This window comes from Diprion similis, chromosome 14, assembly GCF_021155765.1.
Source record: "Diprion similis isolate iyDipSimi1 chromosome 14, iyDipSimi1.1, whole genome shotgun sequence".
NCBI lineage: Eukaryota > Metazoa > Arthropoda > Insecta > Hymenoptera > Diprionidae > Diprion > Diprion similis.
In genome coordinates, this window is record NC_060118.1 from 12,027,121 (window position 1) to 12,052,014 (window position 24,894).

At 36.5% G+C, this 24,894-nt stretch overlaps 3 protein-coding genes across 11 annotated transcripts in view; 2 read left to right on the top strand and 1 right to left on the bottom strand.

Moving 5' to 3' along the window:
- The window catches only part of LOC124415060 (phosphatidylinositol-binding clathrin assembly protein unc-11), a 32,972-nt gene extending 24,789 nt beyond the window's left edge, over positions 1–8,183 (top strand). For 2 of the 9 annotated variants that reach the window (XM_046896327.1, XM_046896330.1), the window contains 10 exons: positions 1,639–1,807; positions 1,925–2,044; positions 2,154–2,289; positions 2,417–2,506; positions 2,978–3,694; positions 4,881–5,001; positions 5,124–5,229; positions 6,127–6,264; positions 7,161–7,397; positions 7,916–8,183. In XM_046896327.1, coding sequence (XP_046752283.1) covers positions 1,639–1,807; positions 1,925–2,044; positions 2,154–2,289; positions 2,417–2,506; positions 2,978–3,694; positions 4,881–5,001; positions 5,124–5,229; positions 6,127–6,264; positions 7,161–7,388 — 1,825 coding nt within the window. In that variant the 3' untranslated portion in view covers positions 7,389–7,397; positions 7,916–8,183. The remainder of the gene's footprint in view (positions 1–1,638; positions 1,808–1,924; positions 2,045–2,153; positions 2,290–2,416; positions 2,507–2,977; positions 3,695–4,880; positions 5,002–5,123; positions 5,230–6,126; positions 6,265–7,160; positions 7,398–7,915) is intronic. The other 7 variants (XM_046896332.1, XM_046896328.1, XM_046896331.1 and 4 more) reach the window with 7 other exon arrangements.
- Positions 8,184–13,962: 5,779 nt separating this feature from the next.
- LOC124415067 (fibroblast growth factor 1-like) lies at positions 13,963–18,698 on the bottom strand. Its single transcript, XM_046896343.1, has 4 exons — positions 18,318–18,698; positions 14,779–14,933; positions 14,320–14,426; positions 13,963–14,224 (listed from the first exon to the last, which is right to left on the bottom strand). The coding sequence occupies exons 1-4, from the start codon at positions 18,536–18,538 to the stop codon at positions 14,042–14,044; spliced, it is 666 nt and encodes a 221-aa protein (XP_046752299.1). The 5' UTR covers positions 18,539–18,698; the 3' UTR covers positions 13,963–14,041.
- Positions 18,699–21,134: 2,436 nt separating this feature from the next.
- LOC124415065 (juvenile hormone esterase-like) lies at positions 21,135–24,780 on the top strand. The gene is made up of 7 exons (XM_046896341.1): positions 21,135–21,408; positions 22,129–22,267; positions 22,378–22,723; positions 22,918–23,280; positions 23,590–23,750; positions 23,823–24,133; positions 24,210–24,780. The coding sequence occupies exons 1-7, from the start codon at positions 21,194–21,196 to the stop codon at positions 24,382–24,384; spliced, it is 1,710 nt and encodes a 569-aa protein (XP_046752297.1). The 5' UTR covers positions 21,135–21,193; the 3' UTR covers positions 24,385–24,780.
- Positions 24,781–24,894: the final 114 nt, after the last annotated feature.

The following is a 24,894-nucleotide window of genomic DNA, read 5'->3' on the forward strand; positions in this document are numbered from 1 at the left end:
CGCACCTCATGGTAATTGTTATTTAAATCTTTTCTACCGATGATCATACATCTCGTTTTAATGTATTTCACGGTACTTATAGTTTTTTTTGTTCTTACCGACAGCATTAGACATTATTTTCAATCCTTTCCATCATCTAGTCTGCGATTATTACACTAAAGCCTCTCTAGAAACAATCTAAATCATTTTCTTTTTTCCAACCGTTTAACCAAAACGAAGAAAAACTCGATGTAGTTAAGAAATGTTGAAGAAGCTTTGATAAGATTCATCAATGTCTCTGGCTTTTGTCCAAAACACTAAGGAAAATATGCATATGAATCTTTATACCTCTAAATAAGGCATAATACTGGTATTATTGTATTATTTTAAAGCAATTGGTGATCAAAATACTACGTAATATTGAAGTTGAGAATCGTAATAAAAAAGATTCAGCGAAGCATCGAATTACACGTTAGTTGTAAATTAGTATGATTCCCAACGTCAATGTAATCGTGTGTTGCAATGAAACCAATATCGCTGTCATTTCTATCCATCCCCGCCCCTCCGCCCTGAATAATAGAGGTTTTTTTTTTCAATTCACACACACCAACATACTTTGTGTTTTCGAGTAGATTAATTTGTATGTTTATTGTAAAAATATTTCTCAGCGCACATATTTTATATCTTTGTCGTACTTCCCCCTGTTAATACAAGATCAAATCCGATGGATGAACCTTACAATACAATACACATACTTTTTCAAAATATAATTTTAAATTTAGTATCCATACTTATACAAACTCAATCCAAGTATCCCAGAATTTTTATATCCAATTTGTGTGTACTGTATTCTGAGCTTCGATTGTATTTTAGAATTTTTCTTTTCCTTTTTTTTTCTCTCTATAAACTTGTATGTTCCTCGAATTATAATTGTGTTCTTTGATAACGCACTCAGAGAAGTCGCACATAAATTGTTGCAACCACAATTGATGCACCAAATTATCTTCTAGTTGCACATGTATTTATTTGTCAAATTGATTTCAATCTCACTCCTTTGATATACAAGTAGTAGATTATTTTCGAATATGAAAACACCCGTCAATGGTTGAAGTATTAATACGATCATTGCTCAATTCCTGTACTTTTGGCACCTCACGCAGTTGAATTATTGCTAATTATTTGCAAAATTATATCTCTCTCTTTGCATGCGGCAAAAGAAAATAAGAATAAAAAGGGGCTGATTAATTTAGAATAAATGCATGTGTGATATACTATACTTGTACATAAAAAGATTTACACAACTATACATTTGTATATACCCACATGTATATAGATATGTATATAAATATTTATACACGTATAAATGAAACACAGTTTTGTGTCGTACCTTTAATTTTTGATGCATTGTAGCCTCTGTACGTACTACACTATTTATTTGTTTGTTCTTTTTGTTTTCTCTCCTTTATTTTTCAATTATCAACATTCCCGCTCACCACTTATCCCTCGTCACAACCAACACTTGATATCTTTCAACGTTGAAATCTATCTTCCCTGTCGTATCCGTTGAAAAAAAAAACAAAAAAAAAAAAAACAACATTACCTCTGACGAACCGTCATCCCTTCACACACACCCAACAAACCCTATCATTGCCCAAGCAGCCATAGAACGAATGTAAAGTCGGGAGTGTCCGCCCTGTCTTCCACCAGCATGGCGTTTGGAACAGCAGCCAGCAACGCAAGACTAGATCAGACTGGAAATGGGCACATTGACGAGGCGTTGAGACAACAGGCTCTAGCCGAGGAAGAGGCAGCTATGAATCAGTACAAGGCAAGTAATCAAGAATCGAAGAACAGTTTTTACTGCGGTGTATATATATTTTAACTACTCGACCGAACTTCGATTCGTCTTATTGCCATATGATCCAACAAATTTTTATCCACTTAGGCCAAAGTACAGTCACCGTCGGGTGGCCCGAGCACTAATCCATTTCTCAGCTCTCCGACGAACAATGCTGGACAGCCAATCGTTGATTTATTCAGCTCGGCTCCGGTGACGGATAATCAGGTGCGTTTGAAGAAGAGTCCAAAACGTCGTTGATTGACATTTTTGTTTATTATAGAGAAGAAATACCGGTTTTTGATAAAAGTATTGAATATAAACTAACAAATTACAGTCACAAAAAGCATCGGATGACCTTCTGCAACTTGCGGGGAATCCGTTCGCGGATATGTTCGGTAATTCGCAACCGCAGCCACAACCGGTCCAACCTGCGCCTGTTCAAAACAATATGTGGATGACAAACGGTAATGGTAAATGCAACATTATACTTTTTCAATTTTATTATTCAGCCGCACTTTTTGTATGCAATAATTATGTAGAGACAGTTTTTATTTTATGCACTTTATTTCTTTAGTGCTTTTCTGTTTTGATTTGTAGGTTTCGGAGCTGCTCCACCACCAGCAAATAATGCCTTTGTTACAGATAACAATTTCTCGTCTGTATTTGGAAATAATCAAGAACAGTCAAGTGAGTATTCTAATACGAATCTTTTCATACGTCCTGTAAAAACTCCCACTAGCTCATTGTGTTTATATATTATTTCATTTCATTTCATTTCATTTCATCTTTTTATCATATTATACAACACCAAACTCATTTTTCATCTCGTCTCACTAGTTTCCAATGCTCCCTGTGCCATAAATGAAGTTTCAATGAGTCTTTCTATCATTGGTTCTTCCCGACTGATTCTCCGAAAAAAAAATGACATAGACTTTAAGCTCACTGACAAATACTAGACGCATACAAGAAAACTAATCGAAAAATGACACTTCGAGACTTGATGAATACAAAAAAAATTTCGATTTGTACATTGGCCAGTGAGAAAAAGTGACAGAAACACATAAGGATTGGTTAGCGTTACATGTCTTTAAATGTTAACAATGTAAATATGAACGTAACACGCAGCTAACAATGCACGTCGACTAATTTTTGCGCAAGCTGCTGCCACAGGACTAACCGGTTCCGTACCCAATCCATTCATGTCCGATTTCCCAACGTCCGGTCCTCAGCCAACGAATGCAGCCAATATCGGCTTGTTCGATAGCAACACGGACCTGACATCCTCAGAAAGTCAACCATCCGCCGGTGGCGGGGACCTATTCAGTGCTGGCGGTCAGGCAGATTTCTTTGGGGGCGACGGTACAGTGGTCGGTACCACGGAGGCGGGTAACGGGGACGCAGTTCTTGGATCGTTACCAGGTGCGGCGTCCTCTGGAGCCCTTGGCTCTGGAAAGTCCACTGCAACGCCGCCACCCAGACCACCGCCTCCCGCAAGTGCTTCTAACGGTACGCCAAGAGCGATGTCTCCTGCCATTGGAGGCGCCTCGACTGGCCGAGCCGCAGGCTCGGCACCCAGCAAAAGCGCCTTCGACGATCTAAATGACAGTATTCGTATGGCCCTGGGTGGGTCGCCGTCACGCCCGCCACCTCTGGCCCAACAAGCCGTTCCTCCTGCTTCGCAACAATCCCAACAACAGCAACAACAACAACAACCGGCTTTGGTTGGCTTCGATAAGTTTGACATGGGGGGAATGGGGGGTATTGGGGTCGTTGGACAACCTGTAATGAGTGGAGTTGTCGCTCCGGGTTACGGTATTCCTTCCCAAACCCAAATTCCTGTCGGGTACGGTTCGCCGGCAAAGCAGCCTATGTCAGGTGACGGGAGTCTCATCACTAGAATGCATGCAATGTGTCCTTGTTCAGTGCTCCGAGCCCAAAAAATAACAATTTATATCGTAGTTTAGGCTGAAGTCAACGCTTTAAGAGCCAACCATACCAGTTTCTTTTTGTAACATATATACACGCGTGCAAGCGATTTTCACGGGATAAATTTTCCGTCATTAGAACTTAGATCAAGGTCAAATTATACTTACCGAGCTCTTGCTATCATTTACTTTGACGTGGAATAACATTTTATACCCAACTAGCTTTGATAATCGGTTTAGAAACGAATCAAAATTTCAGGTGTGTCTAATAGCGGCCATTTTGATTTTATGCATAATTGCTTTCATTGGAAAAAAAAGGGCGTATGGTTTTCTCTTAACGAATGTTTAACTATTATACGCATTATTTTATTTTTTCTTTCTTCTTATACGCATTCTTTATTCTATTTACTTTTGTACTAAGTACTGATTTAGTCGATTACGTTGTAGTTATAAATGTCAGCCAGTGAAACTGTTTTCATTTGGTGAACAATGCTGTACAAGATAATTTATTTTAACTTCAGCTTTTTATTTATTACTACCACTAACAAAACCTGGCTACACCAGTGTCTGCGATTAACTACTGAAATTCCTCAGATATCTGAATCCATTTTGTTGATGTGTTGTTATTCGTAACTGTACCGTATTATCTTGATGTACTAATAGAGTGATTTAGTGTTTTCCTTTAAATTTGGTTTTATGCGTAGTTGTTCCAAGCACAAAAAGTGTATCTATGCACTCGTAATTCATCAATTCACATTGACTAATTGTGCAGAATGAGAATAGAAACTCTAATACTTAGTTATTTATCACAAGCTATCACCAGTGAAAAGTATAATTAACGTTCACTTAGCGCTTGAATTCGACGAATTTCTCGCATCACTTTGTTCGTTTTATCGCACAATAATTTACAGTAAACAATACTTGAGCAACAGTGTAAACGGATTCCGACGGCTTAACCATAGATAAAAGAACTATTCAAAAACGCTACTTTCTATCAAATTAATATCAGCGACTATCTGGTATTTGGGATCTGCTTTTCTGGGGCTTTGGCTGACGTAGGTGTTGCTTAGGTTTTGACGGTTTGGGCTCGGTGCTGAAGCCATCCACCACTGTGTCTGGAGCTAATAACGTTTCAGCAGCGGGTCAACCGGCGACAACTGGAAGCGGCGGAAAGGTCCTGACTGGTGACTTGGACAGCAGTCTTGCCAGCCTCGCGCAGAATCTTTCTATCAATAAGAGTGCTCAGCAACAAGTCAAGTGCGTATCGTTGCTCTGAAACTTTTTATAAAACCCACCACTATGTATACGATACTCAAAAGTCTCAATCATTGTCTTTTTCGCTGTTGAAGATAATCAACGTACTTTTTTCATTATTCAAGGGGAATGCAATGGAATTCTCCAAAAAACGCTGCTAAGACTGGAGGACAAACGGGTTGGACGCCTCAGCCGATGGCAGCGACGACAGGTGCCGGTTATAGACCAATGGTGAGTTGAATTTTTCTCTTTATCTGTATTATCGTTGTTATTATCATCATTATTATTTTGTAAATAATAAATTATTACTAGCACGTTAATAGTTCTTTGTATAAACATACACACGCACACACACACAATTTAATATATCACATGTAGGTGTAATGAATAGCTTTCTTTGAGCGATTTCTTCTCTCCAAGCTTTTGATCGCATTTTTATACAATATAGAGCACCGTATCCATGTAAGTTGCACATGATATTTCGTTATTCGTAATCCCCAACTTTGAGTGTGTAAGGATTTTTTTTGTCAAGTTCCTGTAAAACTGTGTGTACATATATAATAGATAGAGAAAACAGAGTTTTGATATTGTCTTGCATCGTGCTCAGGAAATACCTGCAAATATGCTGTTTGACAACATATTGCTGTAAGTAGAAAGTTTTTGATTAATCGTCGTAACTTTGACTATATTTCGTTTAATATTATATAATATCAATTATAGCTTTTAATTTGGTTTGCTTCGCTTAAATAAAAATATGTTATATATATACAACATTGAAATAACTAATAACTGATTGTTTAACTCATCGCAGTAGATTTAATCATCATTTGTGTATCGAATGTTGGAATAATATCAAGTAAATCGACTAGTGTAACACAGGAGGAATTATATCACACGTAACGTTAGTACAATGTTACAGAAGCCTTTTTGTATACCTTCCCAAAATCGTAAAGTATTGTTTCGATATTTAGGCCAGTATTGTTCTCCGGATGATCGTTGAGCAATATATTACGCGTAAGAATAATGTTTTCGTGTTTGCATTTTATCGCTACGAGTTATTTTCTTTACTTCGGATCCGATCGAAATTCGCCAAGATTCGCTTTTTTGTTTTCTTTTGTTTTTCTTAAGTTAGTGATGATTGGCATATTTAGTGCAGTGATGCATGCGTGGCATATGGCATGTTGCCGGCTGTTACAGGGCCAAGGAATGACACAACTTCCTCCAACAGCCAGTATGGGCTTCCCCACCCAGCCTGCTATGCCTCTGGTGAGTTATCCTCCCATTTCAATTCACGCATACTTCTTCCCTGTTCCGTAGTTTAAAACGTTTGTTATTTTTTTTTCTTCTCCCCTCTTCCGTCTGCTCCGTTCTATAAATAATTAATTAGTTTATCGCAGTAGTTCAGCATAACGAATAACGTTGCCGTTTCGTATGTGAAAAGATGATACGTTACCAATTTTGCAGGGTATATTCAGGAAAGTAAAAAAATATCAACACAAAAACAAACTTAGTAGGCATATTTTTGACTGGAATAAATTGGTAAATCTCAATTGAATGAGTGTCGAGAAATCTGTAATTCATCGTTGTTGATTGGTACAACGGTGTTTTTAGTTCACTGCACGCTCTGCTTTTGCAACTATAACTATACAGAAACACCTATCGCGTCGAAGAATTGATGGTCTTAGGCCTTTGCTTCGATAACCAAACAGGCTTAATTATCAACTGGTAATCAAAGAGTAAAGATTAGTTCTAACGGTATATTATTGAATACACATAATAATTTCACATTCTCACCATCACCTTTATCGCAATCGCCTCTCCTAATAGGGTCTTTGGCCTATGATAACAAAGAGCTAACTTGTTTATTATTTCTGTATTCTTTTTGTTTTGCACATTGTAGTAGTAGTTCTACTTTATATTATTATAAATAAAAAGCAACATCTGAATCGCACAGTTGCAGTGATCGCAGAGTCGTAGCAGGGATCGGATACAATTGTAATAAAAAAAAATATAGAACACAAGGATTTCAAGAACTTTTGTACATACATTGCGCATCGAACGTTTGAAAACAAAAATTTATCCTCTTTGTATTATATTCTTCCATTGAAACACTTACTTTATATATATACAATACATATACACTTTCCTCGTCTGGTGTCTAGGGTATGCAATCTATGCCGATGGGTATGCAGGGCATGCGGCCAATGATGGGTGCAATGCCTGGTGCTCCCGTTGCAACTGGTGGCATGATGGTTGCGGGGGGAACCGCACCCACAATAATGGGCGCCCCGAGTCCCATGATGAGTGCTCCCCTGCAGCAGCAACACTCTCATAGCACTGCTCAGTCGCAAGCAAACGCTGTACAACTTGATCCTTTCGGTGCTCTGTGAGGGGATTAGGTACCCATCTTTTTTCCATCTCTACCCAAAGTGTTAGGTGACATTATTTAGTATTTTGTTGTGTTTTTTTTTTGTTTGTTTGTCTTTATTATTATTATTATTATTATTATTCTCACTTTACAATCCTTGGTAATCGAATTTTCTAGGTGATGATAATCATTTGATCTACGTATGCGTATAACAATGATAATGATAATAACAATAATAACAGCAATAACGACGTTGTAAATAAATCGATCGTGTGTAAATAATATTTGAATTTCTCCGTGGTTGTTGTTGTTGTTTTTTTTTTTTTTTTTTTTCTTTTTTTTTCTTTTTCTGCTTGTTTCATACAGTAGATGCGAATTAATTAATATAATCTGTCGGTGGCTGGTTCCATGTATACTGTATCGCCTTACTATCATCGCTCGATCACGTCAGCATTCAACAATACCGATAACGATACTTTTTTAGTTTCTGTCGATAGTAAACGTTTTACATTATTGATAATAAAGGTTGGATAAATTCTTTCGTTTCAGGAATTCAATTGGAATTAAGAAGGAGATGAAGATTAAGATGATAATATAGATGAAGATGATTTACATGAAAATGATTTACGGAGCTCCAACTTTGTACATACTGTGTAATATGCCTTCTAAATGTTCTGCTTCCATTCCTCCGAAACCCCCCGCCTTTATCACAAGTTGATTATGAATCCAACTATCGAAAGCCTCAATTCACCCGCACCCGCACCCATCCGCATCCCTCCTCTCTCGCCCCTTTGTTAATACAACAGGTATTTATATACATATTTTCTCCTTTCTTAGTCGCAATATAGCGATCGTATTTCCAGAGTGTTACATTCTTTATTTTGCAAACGGTAAAGCTGATTTTAAACGTTTGCCAAATTGTTGTGTATAAATTCGTATAAGTTGGCCTGCAGTGCTTATACAGACATATATATATATATGAATTCATTTCACTTGTTAGAGATGTACAAATGATGAATCGCAACTGGTTTAAATTTCACGTTTGTAATTGTAAAATTATTATCGATGTTAGGAGAAAAAAAATTGACTTTTTTTCTTTTCTTTTCAACGTTATTATGTCGTTTTTAAAAAATATTATCCAATGTGTAACAAGTATCGGATGAAATTCTTTTCGCCGATCCGTCTAAGTAGAATTCTTTTTTTTTTTTTTCTTTTAACTACACCGAATGTGACAGTCGTCGTAGCAAATCAATTCGACTACATCGCAATTCTTGATCCGTACTAAAATTTACACTTGTATTTATCGTGCCAGTTTCTTTGAAATGAACAATTATCATAGCGTATATAGATTGAGATAAAATGTTGAGAATGAACTCTACTTTTTCAGATCCCCCCACTAAATATCTGGTGTGCAGAATATTGTTGTATATTATTTTTTCAATTTATTACGATAAGTTAGGTATTTTATTATTATTATTATTATTATTATTATTATTATTATTATTATTATTACTATTAATACTATTATTGAAATTATTATTTCGTTAGTTACATTTTTTGGCCAAGGACATTGAAGCAGTAACGAAATGATGTTCGTTTTGAAAGAAAAATAAAAAGTATTAATTAAATAAATATTATTAATTATCAAAATAAATCTATACATATATATGTATAATGTATATACATATACACACACTCATATATGTGTATAACAATAGCGGTAATTATGAATATGTAAGATTGTATTGTATGATTCTACGATAGGAAGAAGAAAAAGAGAAAAGAGACGAAGAAAGATTGTAGACGGTTCCCCCAATTAAATGTTTTGCGTCACTGTAATGTTCCGATATGTCTTAACTAGTTAGTAAATTAATAATTATTGTGTAAAACAAAAGAATATATTATTATTATTATTATTATTATTATTATTATTATTATTATTATTATTACTAGGTCTATGATACTCACATAAATATTATAACGATACCGTATTGGCGAATCTATGGATTCGATTATAGATGAATATAATAACGATTTAAGAGGTCTACCCTACAGTTGTACAGCTTGGAGTACGCATATATAAGCTAACCAATTTATTGTGGCTGTGGCTAAAAGGAAAATCATGTCGAATATCTAATTACAGAATGATCTTGCTTGATGATCTGCGTGATGTGGAAACGAAAAATAATAAATAATAATGGTAATAATAATCGTTTTGGGTTTTCGCTTCCGATTGCATAAATAAATCGCGTGTGTTTATGGTTAGTCGATAATTGCGTGCTATGAGTATTAAGTAAGTGAGTGGAAAAAAAATACGAAGAAACAAACAACAGTGTTGTAAAATCTATCGCGCGTATGTCGATTAAAGTATGTAATTAAATTATGCCTACATGCATTAAACATATTAGGTACATATAAGCATGATACAAATTTATGAAATTTTACCAAATGAAATATCAAACTACTTTTAATGTACCTAATAGAAATTTTCACTACGGCATAAATTTTCCAGTTCTCACGGTTGGCCACATTGTTGAAATGGTTCTTCTTTTTACTTATATTTATTCTTTTAGTTTTTTCTAATTCAAAATACACTCAATACCGACGTGTTTGAAGAAATAATTCTTCGTTGCTGTTGGGATATTTAATAGTACAGTATTGCGAAAATAGTATAGTTGATAGAAAAACAGAACAAGTAAGATAAAGCATCTGTATAATTGTATTACTGAGACCGTATCGTGTCCAGTTTCACACGAGTTGATTGATGCGCCAAAATTCTGTCCAACGGTTAAATTCGGTGCTGAAATATTCTTCTCTAAGAAAAAGAAAGAAAGAAAGAAAGAAAGAAAGAAAGATAAAAACTTGTACAATAAATCATATATACACTACATACAACGTATAGTTTGAATACAGGTTTTTTTTTGTTGCAATTATTGCGTACTATTTATTTACAAGATATCAATTTATCGTCACGATCTATTTTTTCGCGATTTTTTATCAACATTTTACTCCTTTTACAATTGTCATTCTTCTTTCATACATTTGTTTTACGACTGAAAGGTTGTTGATGAATTGACGTTTAGTTTTGTTTCTTTTTTCTTTTCTCAACAGCAGGCTTTTACAATATCTGAATTACTAACATAGGCGGATTTAAATTTTAACACACACGGTATAATTTTATATCGGCGAAATCGTATTAGGTGAAATTGAAAAAAATTCTTGCTTTTCTTTTTTTTTTTTTTTGTATGGTTTTCAATGGAATTGTATTAGCTGTGTAAATATGTAAGTTGAATTTAAAAATGAAGTAGTTGATTATATTTAATTGATTACCTAGCACGTCAGTTCCACGATAAGTTGCAAAAATCAAAAATTTCCATTTGTTATCCATTGTTAGTTTGCTTGAACTTAGTTTTTGTCTAGCTTCAATCATCGAGGTAAAAGATAAAGAAAAAAAACATGATGATTGTAAAAATCAATTCAATTCAGGACTGGAAATATGCGATTAACAGCGTATCGTAGCGTCGTTAGTCGATGGTGCATTTGAGCATAAATAATATAATATACATTATACATAAATACATACACACAAACACGTTATAGTTATATTAAAACTAAACATGTATTATAAATCATAGATTAGAATATATAGATAGCAAAGACCGACGTATATCTCCTTAATCATTCACATGTACACATAACTGATGATACGTACATATATAAACTATTGTTCGTCATACCTGTTAAAACAATGATGCTGCCTTTGCAGTTACGTGAAATAATGAAATTAGAAATTTTCATTAACAAAAATTTGTCGATAAATATATCGTGTGTCCATAAGGAAAGTGCGTACCTTATGCGCGTGCGTCAAGTCGCTCGAATCTTATTGGCCGTCAGAGAATGTCCCTAGAAGCCCACACCTAACGGTCCGCTCCTAGTGACATTTTCTGACAGTCGCGATTGGTGTTGCATCGACTGCTCACTCATAACTGTCGGCCAATAAGATTCGTACGATTTGACGCATGCGCACAAGCCGCGCACTTTCCTCGTGGTATAAAACTCGGTTTTTTCGAAACTACTACCACTTATATTTTTATTCTTATATTGCGCATTTGAATATTTATCATTATAGAATCTGAACGTTATTCATTCAGCGTAACGAGAATAATTTCCATCTTCTTTTCTGTATTACGTAACCGATTTCTCATGGGTGAATTTTCTCTACCAAAATTCTTTCCGATCAATCATCAATCGACAATTATCCATTTTCGTATAGTTTTTTTTTATCCGGCGCCTTCGACTGACCATCCGAATATGTATAAAAGTACATGGATAATGGATATACTGATATAGAAATTAATTGTCATAATCTACAGGTTATTTAAGCATAAACAGGACAATATTACGTGTGTAGCCCGTACCCTACGAAAATTATATGAATACTTAAATAATCTTCATTTTCTTTAGACTAATGAAATGGTTAACGAAAAAAGAGAAACAAAAACAAAATAATAACGATAATGAATAAGAAAGAAGATAATACAAAACAGCAACTTCTGATATAAGAAATTTAATTTGTATATTTATATACATAATATACCAAGTCGGCTAGTTGTGTTAGAACAAATTTACATTCTCTATTCTGGCCAATTTCGTCGATAAATCTCTTGTAATAATCGTCCGAAATTATATTGAAAGTAAACGGAACTCAAAGATTTTTTCCTTTCGGTTTTTATTCAGCAATTAACAAACCGTAATTACTTCAAAGTCTGAAAAGTGTCGTGATAAGAAGAAAAAAAAAATAAATTCGTTTCACATGACTAGCTGACGTTGTAAAGAGGTCTATAGTAAGAAAAAAAAAATAGCTACTCTGTTATTTAGTTTTAATTATAATACACCGTCTATGCTTGTACAGTGTGTATTAAACGATAGCAAGAGAGAAAAAAAAAGAATCATTAATGGAACGATAATATAAGAAGAAAAATTGAAACGGTATAAATATCCTTCTGTAAACAAAATATTCGATTATGTGTAGAATTCTTTTGAGTATAATATTATAGGTATATCGTAGGTATGTAAGAACAAAAAAAAGAAAAAAAAAATTATATGCGAAGGGTGATGACAATTTCAAATTTTTACGCTTCGTTTTTAGTTGAAATTCTTATACATATAACAACAATAATAATAATATACCTAAGCGGGGAAACAAAAGTATCCGTGAACGATTTATATAGATCATTATTATTATAATTATTATCATTATGATTATCAAATCTAAGAATATAGCTGTTATATGCACGGTGATGAGAGGTGCCGATTATTATAGAAATGATAGGCATACTAGCCTATTTAAATTATGATAATTATATAATTCGTTGGAAACATATTCTCAGCAACGAAAATATCTCGACATTCCGGTTATTGTAATATTATCATATTGTTCGTGGTAATTATTGTATACATATATAATTCGTAAAAGCTTCTAATACAGCTAATACGATATTGTAAACTGTATGTCTAACTATGTGTCTAATCGACCAAGTAAAGATTGTACTTTTGATTTCCTTTTTTTTTTTTTTTAATTATTGTTTTTTTTTTCTTTCTATCTTTTTTTCTCTCATCTTACGTTGTGTGTAATTAAAAATTAAACATGCCATACATAGTCTATTATAGTATATATATATATATATATATATATATATATATATATATATATATATATATATATATATATATATATATATATATATATATTGTATAATGCACGTTGCTTAAAAAATTGAGGTACATACATAAATACGTACGTATACATACGTTATACATTATATAGGAGTAGAAGAATTGAAACAGAAGATAAAGTATAAAGAATGAGTAAAACGACGATGAATGAAAATGTCGGTGACTGCGATTATTATGAAATAATTTCAATCACGATTAGAGGTATTTATATGTATATACAATACATACATACAACTATATATACAATTACTATTATTATTTTTATTAAACAAAAAACGAAAAAAAACAAACAAACAACATAACAATATTATTATATACCACGAATGTGTTGTAATATATTTACTGTGTAGCACATTAATGGCGTTTAATAGAGTATTTATTGAAATCATTGATTACCAACCGCGTACGCTTATTTTATTGAACTAATCACATATACGTATATATATATCTATATCGATCCTTTGATGAATGATTTTGAAAATTCATTTCATTTGATGGGAAGTTTTTTTTTTTTTTTCTCTGGATGGGGAGGAGGGGTTTTGGAAAAAATAGCGAACGTATATAGAAGTACAATTTCTGCACAATATGCAGTATATATTAATGATTGTTCACCAGTACGTTAAACTTGAAACAGTATTATCGACATAACGAATTAGAAAATATTACAACATTAATTTCTATGTATAGCATTTAAAAAAAAATATATGTTATGTGCGTTAAACGTCCAAGTAGCTAAAGTTGAGGATTTGAACGCGATTTAAAATCTATGTATGTACATTAAATGTAATACGTTTTACACGTCTAGTCCGGTGTATAATAATCTATAAAAACTAAAGTCAATAACAACGATGATGATAATAATGATAGTAGTAATAATAATAATAATGTTAATAATAATAGTAATGCAGTCGAATTTTTCTTCCACGGCTGATCTGATCCTCATCGGATCGGTAAAAATTTGGTTGCCTTTTGATTAATCGCTGTCTTTCTCCCGTTCTTTGGACGTCCGTTAGATTTTATTCCGACGTACCATTCGCGGTCTGCGTATTTTACAGAACGATACGAATTGTAGGAACGGACTGTCACATGCTGCCAATGAGTGTTGTCCTTATCTTTGTTCCTCTGGAAATTAGAGATTATTGAGAATTTGAATTATCGAGAGAATAAGTATTTGGACGATGCGATCGTGTGATTGCAGTATTCATAATTTTACTTACCTCACCGTACAATCTACCCCTGGCATTCATCGCCAAAAACAATCCGGTTTCCAATCCCTCGATCTGCACGATAATGTCGAAGGATAATGTGGTCACTTTGAGTATTGCTACAATCGATCGGTATTATCTTACGTATCTCATATAACTTTCGATGGGTGGAAATAATTTCTACGCCAAACTGACAATAATATGCTGTTATTTGAAAATCGTTGTATTTTTCGGAGGAAAATTATAAAAATAATAGATAATTACTATTTCCAACGTGGACAAAGTAGATCCTTTTTTTGGTAGGAACGTGTAGAATTTTGTAGGGAAAAAAAAAGAAAAACTATAATCTACCAAAAATTTTAGGCCTTGAACTACGAAAGTGTCCGAATTTCTGTACTGGATCGTAAAATGAAATCGTAGTTAGGCGTAGAAATTATTTTCATCGGGATAATTGAGGTGATAAGGAAATACCGTAAGGGCTACACTCGCATTCGAGTCCTCGAACTTTGCCACAGGGTAGAATCGCCAGACGAAATCCCGTCATAGAATGCAGCTGCATGACGGGTCCGTAGGTCGGGTTTCCCATGGGAACGTTCGGATCGTAGCCCTGCTCCATGGCCTTTTTTCTACGCTCAAGAAAAAGCAGAGAGTCTTTGAAAACGAGTTATTAGAATTGAGAAAAAACGGTGCTTACAGGTGTATAATTCTTTGTAGGTAATTTATACTATCATTTATTATTACGACCTGGGATTAATCACCTTGCATCTTGCGCGGCGTACTTTGTTATCAAAACATTTATACTCTATGTATATTTAGATTATCGTACGCGGAAAGAGATCAACGAGAAAATAAAAGTCAAAGGGCGGGATCAGCTGCAGAGGTGAGCAAATGAATGTCTTTGTCATGGACTTCAACGGGCCTTCCAGAATTGGAAAGACTTCTCGGGACGTCAGAGCCTGGTTTTCGGCGCCATTTTATCACCACATAACCTAAGTTTTTCATTTTAATGGATGCAAATCGTTATTTTTCGGGTTTCAAATGGCTCGTGTGACATATATTAATGAAATGTAATCAATGATATACTTCTTCTATCATCCACACGCCAAAAAACACGGTTAACGGTCGGCTGTTAGCCTGGCTGTATTAGTTTAATTTTTGTCCACCAGATGACGCATTGCAAAGTGACGTTCCCAGTACACATCGCGAATTCTTGAGCGTCGCGTCGCCACAGTTTGCTGGATTTTATTTTCCAGACCACCGCACATACTGAATAGACCGCATTGTGTGCTGGTGAACCTCGTGCTCTTCGGTCCGTGAACCCAATTTGAAATCAAGATAAACGCTTCACGGCAAAGTGATGCGATCTTTGACGTTGCGCAATCGGTTTGAATACGGGACCGATATACGTTATTTCCTGTCTTTAATAAGGTTGCAGTTGGTAAAAAATAGACTATTTTGAACGATTTCATTACACGGAATAACCGTGCATCGAGTATTCACGAAATATTTATATACTCGTGAGCTTCGATGAGCTTGAAAATCTCAATCATAAACATAAAAATAGTTAGTAGCTGATATCGATGCTCGCTTCAAATCGCCTGACAATTGTTTATAATGTATATAGTTACAGATTCGTTAGTTCGATTTTACTCTACAACGGCTCGTTTTTGTTTCGAAGGGATTTTTAAAGAGATCGTAAGACGATCTGGTCATAACAAATGCGATCAATTTCCGATAAATCAACCTCCGAAAAGGAAAATCTCTACGCTCTATTACACACACGTGTATAAACATTCACGCAGCGAAATTGTTCGACATACTTTTGAGAAGTGTAAATATATATTTTTCCCGATACTTGAGTGCTGGTCACGACTAAAATTAGCAACTTATCGAGACGGGCCTAAAAGCTCGCCGCGCTTTTTGACTCGAGATTTTCTAATCTGTTACAACTACCGCTCACACGTTAACATGCATGAACGTTTCTCTGTAGGTACTCGTGCGTCTGGAGGGCCATAAATTATCCGCTTTTGACCACATAACTCGACGTGAATTAATTACGACGTGCATATGCTGCCTCTGTGCGTATAGGTATACCTAAACATATACGTATTGTATATAATAGATATTGTACCCACGGTAGACGCCATTGACGCTTATTGCCCGCGTTGACCCGAGTCTACGTGATATGTCGAAGGTCGACAATTATTTGCCACCGTGTTAGAAAAACTAAACCAGCCTACAGACACTGATCGGCTTGATCGATTGTACACAGGTCTGCAAGAAAAATATTTTTTTGTAACACCTACATGGAAAGTCCACTTTTATGCACCATTTACAAGCACCGAAAGTGGTCTTTTATACACATGTGCGGGAAAAACTTTCGCGCATTGCTAGCGGTGCGAGAAAAAATTCTTCGCACATTGCTGGCGGTGTAGATTGTCTGTTGGAAGTCCGCTTTTTCAAGATTGCCGGACGTTTTCATTCTTTGACTGGTTTCAATTTTTTATGTCAGACTTTCCATTACAGGTGTAACAAAAAATAGAGTTCGATACTAGTGCGAAAGTTGGCAATGCCAACTTCGCGCACTAGTATCGAAAAATACTATATTTCAACGGTATGGGACGTTTCTGGTAAGTGTTATGTTTTCGAGTGTGCTGATTCCAAAATGACTTACATTTATCTACATCACGTACAGTATTTTTGCAAAATACAAGGTGATTGCATAAAAGAAGCACGACAGTAATGAAAAAAAAATTACCATTTTATTACAATGAACTAAACAGTATTTCTTGTAAAATTTAACAAACAATTTCTTCGTTAAATGTACTTAACATTCCGTGATCATTTTTGTTGCCTGTGAAACATTTCTTCTTCTGTTTTATACTTTTCCGAACACGCTTGTTTATATTTATTTTTGACTCTCACTCTAATGCGTTTTAAATGAAAGTAAGAAGTCAATTTTGCAAAGGATTTTTAGGATCAAGAATATAGGATACCAAATTTCGAGTTAAACGGGAGTTTAATTCACTCTAAATAAAACTACATCCACGAGTTTCAGAAGAAACCTGACGTGATGGAATATTTTGAGTATTTGTCTCGATCCTAATGAGTAAAAATCTACAATAAACATTATAAAAAACTTGTGCAGTTTTTTTGCTTGCAGACCTGTGTTGTCTAACACCTTTGACAATTTGTTGCCAAACTTGAGGAAACGGAAGATCCAGAAATCGATGAGCTCATTCTTGGAGTTGAAGTGTTCTTGGAAATAACGAGGTATGAGAATCGAGTTAGATAACCGATATCGTTGGAAATTATTGCGAATTGGAGTCACATGATTCTAATACGAGTAGCTACGTGTATAACAGCGTTTGAGAAATCGGGCGGCAAACATTGAAAACGCCAAATGGTTTGAGGTTATGAACATTCCATTGTTTTCCATCTAGTCATGTGACTTCGTTGGTTTCCGGTTTACCGATCGAGTGATTTAATCCCAGCGTTCTAAGTGTCTCACAGTGATGCCTATAGTGCCTGTTGTGGCATATAATTTTTAGCATGTCGTTGTGGAGATCATTAGAGAATGATGAAAGAATTCAGCGTGTAATTTATTACATGATTTATTTTGTAAATTCCATAAAAATACACAAGAAACCACGTATAAAAAATGATGACAGCACGAATCGTCAGGTGAATTTTGATCTAGTATATCCGGTGATTTGTGCTTCCGTAATTTATTATACGTGATTCCTTATACATTTTATCGAATTTAATCCAAGCCTGCCATGCTATTGCCAAAATGATGGTCTGCAGAAAACTGTTGGGCTAGCAAATAACGCGCAGCAATACGGCTTCTGGGAACTACAATCGAACAACAGGTACACCGTACAGTGCAGACTTTTCGCTGACGCGAGCATGAATTTAACTGCAACTGATCTCTTTTATCTCGCAGGTCAGTTAACGCTTACAATTAGCTGCATATCCTTCAAGTCGAGCATTAAGCATCAGATTCGTACCTGATGTCTCTCAGCGAAACCGTCGTGGTTGGATGCCGAAAGGTTTCCCGTTTTTGCCGTTGATGCTCGGCTACTTCGCCGTCGGCTTCGACGTCGTCCTCGTCGACGCTCAGGTGGTCAAGCTGGTCATCGGTGTTGTCGCCGCTGCTATCTTCGATGTCGCTCGACTCCTCGTCGACGATTGGAGCTTCCTGGTTCTCCTGTATCCATCGCAAGCTCATCCTGATGACGACGTGACCGACCAGTTATCGGTGAGAATCGGTGCCAAGCGAGTATAAGTAATTGCTTGAACAAAAGGATACCGAAATCGGCGAGTATTGTACGCCTTGACGTCAGCGAGGAATCTAACACACCGAAGCTATTTATAGACTATTGGAGAAAAAAGCTCCAAGAGAGAAAATAAATTGCGCAACGATTTAATACCACGAGGCTAAGGAGCTGGTTCCTTAACTGCCACGAATCCAGACGTCTCTAAAGTTGGAATGTCTGATCTTGTTTCATACACTAGAGGATACTTTCTGCGGGGGTTCAAGTCCGTGTGGGTACTTTGGTGTTTGTACACCGGTGGAAACGATTAGATAACGTCGAGAAGCGATCTCGGAACACTACTGCGGACAGGCATCCGTCAAGTAAACATCAAAGTTTTGCCGTTGGAACTGAGCCAGATTAATGCGATCGCAGTTATCAACGCGTGTCTGGAATGCATGTTTCAAACTTGATCGTTGAACGTTTATACGTTTAGGAATCTTTATCGCGGATGACGTTTGAAGTACCTAAACTTTGAACCGATCCGTGCGAAAATAGAATCTCCACTTATTTACCCAATTCGAAAATAGATTATCATATTTATAGAAATACTTAAGCGACGCGGTAAGTTTAGATTTGCCAAATCAATAAATACCTCAAAATCTATCGTTTATTTAAACGAGAAATCAACGACTCATTTAACGACACGTTGTGTTCCAAATTTGAATACTCACCTTGAATACGATGCAATATCTGACTAATGATCTACCTCGATCGGGTCGATTTAATTGCAGCACTTTACGCAGCTCTGTGAAACACGTCGTAACTTAGAATTCGGCTAAATTTTGAATTTTAGTGGCTACAGTGAGAAAATGAATTCCAAACAGAATATCCACAGCGTAATTGACGCTCCACGGTTTATCTTTTGAGAATGATTAATTATTGATAAAGTCTGTAGTTTCTGAGTGACATTTTTTTTAGGTAACGCCTGTTGCGATTTAAACGGGAGCTCCCTGTACAACGGACTGGAGTGTACTAAATTAAAAACAGCTTGAGGTTCGGATAGAGAGTAGAGACCGTTCATTCAGCGAGGACCCCCACAGCGACGAAGCTTGTGTTTGTGCACGTTCGTTCACACATCGACGCACATCATTCACCTGCACAAACTTCGTTGCTAATAATAGATAGACGAATGTGATGCTAAGGAATTGGTTTATTTGATTTAGTTTATTAATAACAAAACGTAATGTGAATTATGTCATTATTGTCAAGTCTAGGAATATACGTTGTACAAACATTTATGATGATGAGTTACGGGTGTATGATGTCGGAAGAATTAGCCGTAGATTAATTGACCCTCTTTTAGAACACCTAATCCATTATACATACATATTCACAAATCACCGAACAACGTTGAAGAAAAAGCATTTCAATAGTGTTTTGACAATATGTATGTTTGAATATCGAAAACTGTAGAATAATAACTTGAGCAATGGAAATCGATGACAATCAAGGCAATACCAATCACAGAATTGGTTCAACAATTCAGCATATGATACAGTGTTAGATATTACATTGGCGGGGCTAAAACGCCCCGTTATAACTAATTAGGCCTGCGAACTGTTCATAATTTTAGCCTTCAGGTTAGATTTCCATATTTTTTAGTTAATAAATTTTTATCGCATTTCCTCGTTCCTGAGAGAAATAATTCTTGCTTAGTTGCCTTTATTAATTGTGTTCATTTCATTGTAAAACAAATTTCACTTACCCGTTACAGTAGGTTTGTTAACGAGTAGTAGGCAATTGCCTTATGATGTATGGATGTGAGACCTTATTGCACTGATTATACGTGATTTTATTGTATACTTCAATACATATAACATTTATATTATATTTACACATATTACATACTCATTTATGCATTTGATAGGTCAAGTGTCACTATGACAGATTTTGGAGTTGTTTTCGACGAGAGACTAACCTTCATATCACTCGCAAACGCGGGAGCAAAAGTGATACTTCTTTCTCGCAGAAAAGGGGGGAAAAGCTAACAGAGAAGTCCCGTTTTTTAGTCCAAAAAAGTCAACTGTCCAATGAATCTGGAGCCGGAATTTGAGTACTAATTTTTATTTTTACACTCCGTTTTTATAACCATTTGTGCAATTTCTTTTTTCATTTGTATCCCTTGGAGTGAACAGTAACAAGGTGGTTAAAAATGGTCAGTACCCTGCTAGTTTCAAAAAATTCGGATTCTAGCCACGCCATTTGATTGAGTATCTTGTAGTACTAGGACATACTGATGTTACGTAAGAAATAAAATGTGGTCCAGTGTACGATAAATTTCACGTTTTGAACTAACAACTGCAAAGCGGATCCGATTGTACTCCGTCGATTTAGGCTACGTCAGATGATGTTACGACGCATTTACATCAATAATTACACAAACAGCGCATCCGGAAAAATTCGCGGGCAGCTGCATACTCACCGACGTAATAAAACACATTTTCATACAATGTGTGAATTGCACTGAACTAAAACTATATGACAAGTTGGCACTATAGTCGATAAAGGTGAACCACGCAGCGAACAGGCTGCAAGTGCACTTCCATTCCGGGCCGGGATAAGACGATATGGTGTCGTGCTACTCAATTGAATGCCTTCTTTTGGCATTGGTGCTGAAAAATTACGTTTCCGTAATTTGGGCCGAAGAAGTAAATACCGTTGAACCCCAGGTCGACATCCCCCAGGGGAAACTGCAAGGTGGGATACGGAGGACGCGCAACAATCGAACTGTATCAGCTTTCTTGGGAATTCCTTACGCGCAACCACCAATTGAAAATCTCCGGTTTGTAGAATATATGAAGTTTAATAAATACATGTACGTAAGTCTGGAATTTGATATTTTGTCAATTACCATACTTTGTGCCGTACAGCTGCTGCTACCACAACATCAACGGCCGAGCAGCCGTTGTTGTACCTCGAAATCCGTTTGAAGAACAGCGTGCCTCAAAATTCGAATAAAAAAAAAAACGTTCAGCGTCCGGGGACGCCCGACAGAAGCAAAACCTTTACGCAGTTTTCTGTTAAATTAATTTCAGGTGGAAGCATACACGGTATATTGTATTCGTGTTGTCTTTCGTTTTCGCAAGCTGTTGTCACGTAATCTATGTTTCGCCGTGTGACAATAATGCGACACATCACAGATGTTCCTATTTGTCGTAAAATAGTGTGATAATTCCTTCACACTTTGCTGTGTGCGTGCACGCGTGTGTTTTCAATACATTCGTCTATCAGCACGCAAATGGAGAGGGAAGTTCACGGCGACGATTTTTCTCGGTTTACTCCCGGTGGCCGAACGTCCGTATCGAAGCTTCGCTTCGGCAACACATCTCTGAATTCAGTCGGATATCATATCTTAATTGAAGATTTTTATTTGAAAATTTTCTACGCCTACGAAGCTAACGGCAAAATGTTATTTTCGAAAAAATACTGGATAATTTTCGAGCGATGTTATTTATTCGGAACAGATTCCAATAAATTCTTGATGCATCTTTTCACACCGTAGATTCGCAAATCCAGTGCCAGCTGATGGTTGGAACGGGACTCGAAACGCTAGTGTAGATTCCAACCCATGCCCGCAGATCTTAGCCGACGAAATAGTGGGAAATGAGGATTGCCTGTATCTGAACGTGTACACACCGCAGGTGATTATGAATTGGAAATAATGTAACGCATTTCTTCAGACGATCAAAATATCATGCAAATAATTCTATACATGAGGTGGTTTAGTTTAATCAGATAATTATGCGTTCAGCTTTCTGAAAATGCAACCTCAGGACTACTTCCGGTAATGGTTTTCATTCACGGTGGAGGATACCTGAGCGGAAGCGACGATTCATCGCAAACCGGCCCGGAATACCTCCTCGACAAAGATGTGATTCTCGTAACCTTAAACTATCGTCTAGGGATATTCGCATATTTGAGCACCGGTGACAAGGTGGCCTCGGGAAATTGGGCCGTCAAGGACCAGGTCCTCGCCCTCAAATGGGTTCAGAGTAATATCAAGTACTTTTGTGGCGATCCTGATCAGGTGACGCTCTTTGGTCAAAGTGCAGGCGCGGCTTCAGTTCATCTTCTGACAATGTTAAATGTCACGATTGGTAAGAACAAGTTCAGTCGACATTCGACCACAAAAGGTGCTTCTGGTGAAGTTCCATTTTCGTTTAACGAGTCTTCAGTCAAATTGTAACAAATCAAGGCTCATATCCGTCGTGATAAAGTATGATTCGCATATTTTAAGGTATATCACAGTTACTCTTCTGGATATTGAATCACTTGTTTCCTGTTTCTGCAGGGCTCTTCCACAGGTATATAACGGAAAGTGGATCCGCTCTTGCAGCATGGGCTTACAGACCAAGCGGCCCCTATGCCGACCAAGCATTTGACCTTGGCGAATATGTTGGCTGTTCCAATACATCAACGGATTCCTTGATTGAATGTTTACGGACAGTCGACGTTTCGAATATTGTAGGTTCTTATCCGAAATTCCATCTTTGGGAATCATTTCCGTCGGTCGTGTGGGGCCCAACTGATGAGCCAAATATTGATGGTGCCGTTCTTACTGATAGTCCCCAAAATTTAATTCGCAATGGTCTGGTTCAAGATTTGCCATCGATTTCAGGTGCCTGTCAACGTGACGGATTAGTTTTGACTGCAGGTAAGTACACATAGCTACCAAGTAATCATTTGGATTTTTAGACTGTTCTTGGAGACTTTTAAGTCTCGTGCGACTTTCATCTGAGAACTTGTCGTGATTTCTCATACTGTGTACACAAAAGCTTGGGTGGTACTTTTTTTTTTGTCTTTTATTTGACAATAAAGCGAAAAATTGTAGCAGCTAATCACGATACACTTCAAGGCTAGCTTCAAGGTATTGCAACTTTTACATTTGAAGAGGAGTTATGCTCTGTTTAGTGTTTGATTTCTTTTACCTATTATCAAACTTTTTTTATATTTCTATCATCAGCTTTCTATCAAAATGAGACAATGCTTGATGACCTTCTGACAAATTTCGACCGCGTTTTACCTAGTTTGTTGAATTGGAACTTTTTACCGGGTTCGGGAGCTGCTTGGATCGAACCTATCAAGTCATACTACTTCAAAGACTTCGGAGCCGACAAAAACGTGGTGGGTAGGATGAATATTTCAATTGCAACAAAGTTTTGAGTAGCATCAAATTGTAATTCTGTTATTTGACAGATACTAGCAAATCTGACAGATCTTGTGAGTGACGTTAATTTTTTCTACCCGCTTTACGTCGCACTCCGACAACAGTCTGCAACGGCGGTGAATCCGCAATATCTTTACAACTTCGATTACCGTGGTGAATTGAGCTACTCCTACAAATATGCCGGCACAACGGTGAACTACGGCGTATCGCACACTGATGATTTGATATACATATTTCCGGTAACGTTAGCATTTCGTAGTTTCAACGAAACTCGAAGCAAGAAAGATTTCGAAATGGTGGACATTATGGTGGGATTGTGGACATCCTTCGCTATTGATGGGTGAGTTAGTTTGGCTGTTTGCAGAGATGAGAGTCGACTTGTAACGTCAAAACCTCAAGTCAAAACATACTTCCAGGAAACCCACGACTTCAGCTTTTGGCAACGACACGGAGTGGGAACCGTTTTCGATCGAGAAGGAAAACCACCTTCACATCGGAAATAACTCCGATCTCGCACTCACGGTTGAATATTCTTATTTCAAAGAGCGTCTACAGTTCTGGGATGACTTGATAGCTAATGTGCCGCTATAATCGATGAGCTCCATTTCTCAAGTCCAGCACTTCATCACAAAATTTCTGGAATGCGCATTTAGTACTTAATTTGCTCTACGTTGGCACGCTTGTTGTATTTTGTTTAATGCTGCATATTGGTCGGAATATTTTTCGTCCTGTGTATCTTTATTGCTTGCGTCGAAGCACCAAATACAGAATTGAGAGAAAAGAATTAGTAACTAGTAGTTTGTTACCTAATTTGTATCGAGTTCGTTTGGAGTACCCCGCCACAGACGAGTTATCCAAAATTTTCGTTCGTTCTGTGCTCTTGCGACCAGCTGTTCTAGTATGCCATGTTACACTGCAGTATAAAATTTGTCTACCATTATTTTATAGAGGCATGCTACTTTAAACCATCAACTCTTCCCACTGCAATCAGCAATAAAGTCTTTATGCTTATCGACAACATTTTTCACTATACACATTTCTATTTCCTCTCCAGCATTCGACTGTTCCGTCGTATGTTCAATCACGTTGCTGCTTTGCTGA

Coding starts and splice junctions, on each gene's coding strand:
- LOC124415067 (XM_046896343.1), bottom strand. CDS start 18,538: ATGAGCTTGCGATGGATACAGGAGAACCAGGAAGCTCCAATCGTCGAC. Junction 14,427..14,778: donor ATGCGAGTGTAGCCCTTACG/GTATTTCCTTAT, acceptor GATCGATTGTAG/CAATACTCAAAGTGACCACA. Junction 14,225..14,319: donor GGGGTAGATTGTACGGTGAG/GTAAGTAAAATT, acceptor TCTAATTTCCAG/AGGAACAAAGATAAGGACAA.
- LOC124415065 (XM_046896341.1), top strand. CDS start 21,194: ATGGTGTCGTGCTACTCAATTGAATGCCTTCTTTTGGCATTGGTGCTG. Junction 22,724..22,917: donor AATGTTAAATGTCACGATTG/GTAAGAACAAGT, acceptor CTGTTTCTGCAG/GGCTCTTCCACAGGTATATA. Junction 23,751..23,822: donor TCGGAGCCGACAAAAACGTG/GTGGGTAGGATG, acceptor GTTATTTGACAG/ATACTAGCAAATCTGACAGA.